This window comes from Oryzias latipes, chromosome 18, assembly GCF_002234675.1.
Source record: "Oryzias latipes chromosome 18, ASM223467v1".
Taxonomy (NCBI): Eukaryota; Metazoa; Chordata; class Actinopteri; order Beloniformes; family Adrianichthyidae; genus Oryzias; species Oryzias latipes.
Genome location: NC_019876.2, coordinates 4,281,716 through 4,290,153, shown reverse-complemented (window position 1 = coordinate 4,290,153; position 8,438 = coordinate 4,281,716). Strand labels below are relative to the sequence as shown.

The 8,438-nt window shown below is 44.4% G+C and overlaps 1 protein-coding gene across 1 annotated transcript in view; it reads right to left on the bottom strand.

The window, feature by feature from the left end:
• Positions 1–8,438, bottom strand: part of LOC101169488 (short transient receptor potential channel 5) — a 275,758-nt gene that overhangs the window by 170,936 nt on the left and 96,384 nt on the right. Inside the window, exons 12-13 of the mRNA XM_023948991.1 lie at positions 7,787–7,987; positions 7,154–7,275 (exon numbers count right to left, since the gene is read on the bottom strand). Of these exons, the coding sequence (XP_023804759.1) occupies positions 7,154–7,275; positions 7,787–7,987 (323 nt within the window). The remainder of the gene's footprint in view (positions 1–7,153; positions 7,276–7,786; positions 7,988–8,438) is intronic.

Below are 8,438 nucleotides of genomic sequence, written 5' to 3'. Positions count from 1 at the left end.
CGGCGGTTTTCCCCGGCCGGTTGGCTGCCTCGGTCCCGTCGAGGCCTGACCAGAGCTCTTCTAGGGCCGGCGTTTGGGGGTGGGGGCCTGGGCTTGCTCCGGGGGGGGCCGGCGCTTTCTGGCTCCCCTCTCTCTGTGTGGGGGTGGTGGTGCTGGGCCTGGGGTGTCTGCGCCTCCGGGGGTGGGGCCCCGGGGCTGGGTGGGCCTGGCCCCCTTGCTGGGGGGGGGGCGGGGGACAGCTGTTTGACCACCGGGGGACAGTCTATCATCTGTCCCCAACTTACCCCCTTCCTCATATAACCTCATAATAGGGTGAGGGGGTGGGGGGCTTAGCCTGCGATGAGCCTTGGGGGGGGGGTTTACTAGGCAGTGACCCCCCTCCTGTGGTTGCCGTATGGAGTGGGCCCCCCCTCTTTCGGTTTTATTTGCACCTTAGACATGTAGGGCCCTTGGTAGGGGGGGTGCTTGGACATCACTGCCAGCAAGCAGCGGATGTCCTCCTAGCACCCTACCCGCCAATTTTAACCGCACCTTAGACATTTAGGGCCCCTTGGTGGGGAGGGTGAGGGGACGTCACTGTGAGTAATCAGGAGACGTCCCCTTAGTGCCCTACCCGCCAATTTTAACCGCACCCCCCTTAGTACACACACCCCTCCCCCCTCAATATATACATCCCAACATAAACACACACACATGCACACACACACTCTCTCAAACACACATACACGCACACACATTTTGCAAGGAAGGTGGGACCTAGGACCTTCTGTCCCCTGCCTCTTCCCTGGTGGGGGGTACGGGCCCCTTTGCAACGGCGGCTGTGTCCCCGGGGTGCTGGCCTCCTGGGCCCGGCGGTGCTCTCTCCGCGCGGTGGGGGGGTTCACATTACATCTGAGCCGGGGGTGTTCGTGTCCCTGGGGGGTGGGTTCTGGTCCTTGCTCCTGAGTGCTGGGCCCCGCCAAATTTCCAACTGTGGCCGAGCCTGGTCGGGCCATATTTACAACACCCCTTGTGGGCCCTCTTTTTTCCCCGGGGTTCCCCCCTTCTGGGCGGGGGCGGCGGGCCCCTGCCTCGCTCCTCCCTGGACCAACCGTGGGCCGGGCGGGTGGCTGCCTGGAGTGCGGAGTGGGTCTCCCTTGGGGGGTCCTGGCTCGTACCTGGGGTTGGGGCGGGGGGATGCCCGGAACTCCTGGGTGGTGGTGGGGTGCTCGTCTGGGGCTGTGGGCGTCCTTCTCCGGTGGGGCCCTGCGTTGGGTTCTCCCGGCGCGGCGGGGGGGCTGCTCTGCTGGTTGGGCTGGGGCGGCGCCCTCTTTCCCTCCGTGCCTCCCTGCTCTCTGGCTCTGGGGGCCTTGCGGCGGCCCTGCTGGCCCTGGCCTGGGTGGCGGGCTTGGTCGCCCGGGCGGCGGTTGTTCCCTGCCGGTTCCCGTGTGGCGTTGGGGGGATTCCGGCTGCCGCTGCTGGTGCGGTGGGGGTCTTGGGGTGGGGATGGCTGGGCACTCTCCCTCCTTCTTTTCACGTTCCACCATCCATTTTAGAAGAACATAAACACTCACCTGAGCACAGGTGTTAGCTCAACAGACTGAATGACTGAAATATTTCACACTAGTTGGTTTTAAGGCATAAGTATGCGTGTGAACACTATCTGTTTTGTGTACATGTCGACAGGTGGACATTTTTGCAACTAACAGGTGTGTTTATAACATTTGAGTGTGTGTGTGGACAGGCTCCGCCCTTTTTTTTTGTTTTTTTTTTCATTTGAACCTTACCATAATGATTAACAACCAGTAAACTTGCTGCTTTATGCTGCTTCATGGTCTTATCCCCCTTCCCCTCCTATTATCACCCCCTACCCCCCCTCTCTCTAATGTCCCTCTCTCTTCTTCCCCTCTTTCCTTTTCCGTCCGGTCCAACACCAAAGATTTTCAGACATGTTTGAAATTAATAAAGTTTGGCCTCAATTACAAAAGGGGTTTATTCAGACATACCTCTGGTTTGTCTGAAGATTAATAACCCCTCTTGTTAAAGTAAAATATGTCCAACCCAAGAGGCCCTCAGCTCTCATCTGTCTGCCTAGCTGTTGGACAGGACAAGTTAGAAAAAAAAAAAAAAAAAAAAAAAAAAAAAAAAAACTCCTACAATTTTTCACCTATTTTAACCGTTTGACTATGAAAATGTTCAGCTCTTTCATCTTATTCCAGCTATGACATTTTAGTCCTTCAAATCCCTGAACTTTTCCATTTATTCCCGGATATTCCCAGATTTTCCAATCTTTTTGCTCCATTGGCCACACCTTTGCTTCTTTAAACAATTGTAACTTTAACATTCTTTTGGCTAGAGACACCGTTCAAATATTGAAATGTTCACAAGGTTTTGGACTTCAACATAAGGTTTAAAAATTATTATGGGATGGCAACACCAACTACAGTTTGGCGGTAATTTTGTGCCAAAATGTGAGGCAATTTTAAACTTCTTCAAACTTTCATGTATTTTAATCCTTCTACTATTACAATGTTCAACCCTTTCAGCTTATTCCTTTCAGCTACGACTTTTAGTCTTTCAAATCTTTGAACTTTTCAAGATATTCCAAGATTTTCCAGGATTTTCCAAGATTTTTGCTTCATTTAAATACATGGAGAATCCTTGAAAACCTTTGTTGCTTTCAAGCATTATAACTTTAACAAGCTTTCAGCTAGAGGCACCGTTCAAACATTGAAATGCTCACAAGGCTTTGGACTTCAACATACGTTTTGAAATTATTATGGGATGGCAACACAACCTACTGTTTGGTGGGCATTTTTTGACAAAATCTGAAGCAAATGTTGCAATAAACTTCATCCATGGCTGGAACTGAACATATTGAAATTCACTGGATCTGGACATATAAGGAATGTGGGCGTGGTTAGCAAACAAAGCTCGTTGCTAAGGACGTCCAAAAGTTTACTTTTTCCGATTCATCTGAAACCGACGTTGATTTGTTCCTCATCTCCAGGCGACCCAAACATAAAATGGTTGCTATGGAGATAAAATCAATAGAAAAGCCGCCATTTTGAAAAAAGTGGATTTTCTGTCAACTTAGAACATGTAGCTTTTACCAACATGACACTCTTAAACAATGTGATTTTTTGAGTCAGTTGATGATGCTGATGCTAGCACTTTTAGCCATTTTAGCATCATCTTCAAATTTTCAACCGTACATCCATTTTTTCAACAATTTCAACTTTCATGCTTAACTCCGTCTACAAATTTTGATCCGTTTTGGTCATTCTACTTTTACAATGTTCAGCTTTTTCATCATATTTCTGCTTTCATTCAGCAATACAGCATTCAACCCTGCATTTTCTTCTGGAAATGCAGCTCCTTCTAGTATTTCTTTGTTTTCCCCCCAAAAATCTTTAATTGTGCATTGACTACGCTTGCAAATTGAACTAAAACCTGCATAGTTTACCAAAGGTGTCATCTAAACGTGAACCATGTGTCTAAACTGTCTGAACACGCGTGTTTTGTCCGATCTCACAATCTCTGTGATGCCTTTAGGAGTATCAGAAACCTGGACGGCCGCCTTGAAGCAGGAGAGCTGAGTGCAAAATCCCAGAGAGCTTTAAACAAAACAAAACAACATCTATGAGAGAAAAGGAGGGCGATCATCCACACTCTGCTGGGTGTGAAAGGATCTCACACATTAGTGGTGATAAGAGTGTGTGAAGTACAGATGAGTGTGAGGAAGAAGAGGAGGAGGAAGAGGGATAGGAGGCACCTTGGCTCAGACAGGAAGTGATGCTGTGATGGAGGGATTATCACACATAAACATAATCCCTGGCATTGTGAACTCATGAATGCCGGCCCAGACTGCGCCACCGGCGGGGCTTACATAATGCGCCACCTTGGCCGTCGCCGCGGTGACGGTTTTGCTCTTTTCGCTTCTGTTTTTCTCTCAGACTCAGCTGATTCACAGCGATGATGAAGACGCGTCTGCTCAGAGCGCTTTTTGTCTTTTTCAGTCTCACACCGTTTCAAGCAAAACCTCACCTCAACCGCCGCCCCCTATGAATGAAGCGCTCAGCACGGCGTCAACAGAGAACAAAAACAACCTCAATATCTCAACATGTAGAAAAACGTCAAAACGTTTTCATGTGAATAATCAATTGTGAGCAAATCTGGGTTTCAGGGGTTTGGTGGGAGGATTGCAGTAGGGTTATTTGCCGCTTGTCCTCAACGTTTTTAAGACCTCGGACAAGTTTTACGTCAGTCTTTATTTTCACAGACCAGTTTCTAAGACGTTGAAGATGCAGTTTCATATTTTTATGCTTCTGGTTTCCGGAAAATACGTTTTTCCAACTAAAATACTCTTATATAGAATATATTTTAAAAAGACAGTCAAAACGTGTCTGTATACGTTTTTACAGATAATGAAGAGTCATCGCACAGGGACAATACCAATACAATAACAATATTTTACTTAACGGTTCGAGATGTCTGGGCCTCTCTGGTACTGCTCAAAGATGAAGAATTATGTAAGTATGGATACATGCGCCTTTAAAGACCTATGAAATCAGTTGCGACATCCCCCAAGGTTCAATTTCAGGCCCACAACTTTTAATCTATAAATGCAGAAATGTCATCAGGAGACATGGTGTTTGTCAGCTACGCTGATGACACACAACTTTGTATGTCATCTGCATTGTATGTGTTTTCTACCTTTTCTTTGCGTAAGGGTCTTTTGTCTTGCTTGAATTGAGTTGAAATTGAAAAATGTTTTTATGTAAAACTCTTTGAGTCACACGAGTTGAAAAGTGCTATACAAATTTGATTTAAATAAAACAAAATTGTTGATTTGAAGAAGTTGTTTCTGAAACATTACAGGGTCTTTTTCCTAGAACAACATTTTAACAGGATAATTTAGTCCAGGCTAAAGTCATCTGTTCAGGCAAACCGATTTATCCTATTTAGTTTCTAAATAAATCTTGATTTACTGTGCATTTTATGTATTTATTTATTTGATTTTGTCCTGTTCTGCAGCTGAGCAAACAGATCAGAGCCGAAGGCCTCTTGTGTTGGACACATGTTACTGTGATGCAATAGGGGTTTATGGATCTTCTGACACACAGGGTGTATATTTTTATAAACCTCTTTTGTATTTGAGGCTAAATTGGCGCTGTTTCATCTCCCCTAAAAAATGTTGAAAAAAATTTGAATTTTTATTTTTTTAAGCACCGTTTAGGCGCCACAACAGCGTCAAAAGCAATGATTCCGCACGGGCACCAGACAAATTCCAAAGTGTACCCATCCTTAAACACTGGACTACCCTGAATGGATATGAAAAGAAATAAATAAATAAAACAGGATCTCAACAGAACTAAAGGTGCTTGAAAAGTCCAAACATAAAAATGATGGAAAGGGAATTTAAACTGTGCAGCTGGTACACATGAAAAGCATATTCTGTTAGAATGTTTTCAAAAGGAATCCCTTCACCTGCTAAATGGATGATTATGTGTCGATGATACTATTTGTCCAAAAATATATCCATAACTGTGACAGGAGGGTTGCTCCACACATGGCTCTCCTCACAGCCGTATCAGTGCAGCCAGCTCTTTACTGTAATGGAATAGATGGCGAATCAATACGGCTATTATCTAAAACCGAGCTCGCGCCTCATCAGAATTTAGCTCACGGGCTCGCATCTTTCAGCGGCGGTGCTGCGTGTGCAAATGCCACATAAGGCGTAGTTCAGCGTCAGCTTTCAGTCAGCAGAAACCGCGACCAGCGTTCCACATTTGCAAATGTCTCTGCCACGCTAGAGAAAAAACAGCACATCAATATTCTTTGGGCTCCAAATCAAATATTGCCTCCATATCATGAGGCGGTGCGGCGGCGCCGACCGCAGCAACGAAGCTCCATCATTAGAAACGCAGCCCTGATTTCAGCAGATTTTCTAATTACCAACAATTTCACTGTATTTAACAAACAGGAACAAACACTCGGAGCTGCTAATGTTTTTACAGAGAGAAGCCTGGGGGGGGGGTTCCAAAAGAAATTATGAATCACATAATTATGGGTAAAGTTATAAACCATTAACCTCATATGAAAAATGGAAATTACAAGACATTTCTACCCACCTTGGAGCGACCGGCCCTGCCAGGGTGCGCATCAGGCTGATTAATATCAATGTTTAATATTTAATCTAGTTTGAACTTCATTGTCTGCTAAAAAGTGCATAAAAAGGTGAGCGTTTTCAGAAATATTTAATGGAGCTGATTAAATATTAACTTTGATGCTGCAGCTTTCAAAATAAAATGACACCACTTCCTTCAGCTATTAAAAAATAATGCTGACAAAACGTTTGCTAACAGGCAGAGACAAAATGAATACAAACAAGTTAAAATACTGTATGTTTTGTTACTCATCCTCCAACTTCTTTAACACCCTTTTTATCTACCATTTCTTTTGTACCCCATCTCTAACATCCATCTCTCTCCTTCATCTTTTTTAAACATCCAGTCTAACAAAAAAAGTATACAAACATTGTGAATATGAATTAAGTTTAGCCTAAAATGCAAAAAGGGGTTTATACAAGTATATTCCTCATGTGTCCAAAGATTTATAACGCCTAATGTAACAATAAAAGGCCTTAAGATCCAATCTGTTTGCTCAGCTGCTGGATAGGACAAGCTAAAGCTAACAAACAAATAAATAAATAACTACTAATAAAACTTTGTTTTTTCCAAATTTAATGTACAATCATTTAAATTGACTATAAAAACATGAATTGTTGGGGGCAACATGGTCAATATGACAGCTGTGCTACAGGAAGTCAGAACTTTTACATAAAATCAAAAATAGAGAAAAAAAAAGACGACACAATCCTGAAGTTATGTGTATTTTATGTGTACCAACCCCAGTATTTCCATCTAGCTTTGCTTTGAGTCTTTCAGGCTTCAATCAAAGCATCTAGTGGCCAAATTTCATGCAGAAGTGCATGTATGAACTAGGTTTTTAGCTATTGCTTATAAAAGCACATTTGATTCTTTTTCCCGTTGAGTTCCTGACCCGTCCCATTCCTAAAAGAGGCTGTACCTTCTTCCACCAGCATCATCATCATCTTTTGCTGTTTAGTAACATCTGCCCGTGCACGGCCGGCCTCTTAGAAGATACTCACGTTGAGAATGCGTTGTTCTGCCTCTCGCAGCGGATGCCCTTACAGTTGTTGGGTTCCTCTGACGCCTTGGTCTCGTAGTAGAAATAAAGCTGGTTGAGACCGTTGGCGAATGCCAGCAGGACCTGTCAGAGTTCACACAAACACATGAGTGTTCCTTTGTCATATAAAAGCTACACAAACCCTGTCACAGCGTCACAGATGCACAGTTGTCTTTTGGTTCAGGGGTTGACCTTCTGCTCCTTCAGGCCATTTGCAAACAGAGCTTTGATTTCAAACAGAACCAAAGCGAGCGGCGTTACGTAAAGCTGCTTCTGAGTAAGCACAGACTAATGAGGTGTTGGTGCCCCAGGCTCCCTCTGATTGGTTTTGTCACTGCAGGGACCGCAGCAATCCATGTGTGGATAGTGTTGTAGGTTAGCGGCTCCCTTGAGGAGGCATTAATGAGCCCTGATTGTAATGAAACAGGCTTATAATGTCCTTCTGCTGCCAGTCAAGGGTGCAGTGTGCGAAGAACTCGCCTTCGTTATCATCCAGGATGCAGAAAATCCAGACTTAGTTCCTGGATACACTTTGTGTCCAAATGATCATCAAATGAAGCAGATCGTGAGCTCGTGTGACTCCAAAAAGTCTTACCAGACAGTAAATGAAGAGAAACTTGAGGATGTCGAGCAGCATCCTCCCCAGTGAGATCTGCAGAGGCCCGAGGTGGGAGTTAGCGGTGAAGAGCGAGATGAGTCGGAGCGAGCTGAAGATGTTGGCGATGGCGAACAAAGCCTCAGCTATTAGCGTCGGGTGCCACATCTCCCACTCCTCTCTGGGACGAGAGGAGTTATACTGAAGGAGTTAGACAAAGAACAAGAACACTTAAAAGAATGAGATATGATCTAAACTGTAACATGAATTATTCTATAAAACAAACACGGAAAGGGTGTTAAATGATACACCGTGAAATATTAACCAACCAACCACATCAACTGTTTAGCATGATGAAGGAATGACGTGAAAAAATGAAGGTGAAGGTTTCAAAAAGGCTTTTGTTTTGAAATGTTTGGTGTAAAACAAACACAACAGGAGTTATGACACTGGAATTTTGTAGTTTCGTGGAACTTCCTCTGTTTCACAGAAAACTTTCACCTAGTTTTGAGCTTTAATAAACGCCGGTTTCCAATCGACGCCTGTCTCTAATAAACGCCGGGGCTTCTATTTGAAGACATGCAGCACTTAGAAGTGTGCAATGAAAGTTTAGAGACATTTTTGTAATTATTGATCAAACTTTAAATCAAGG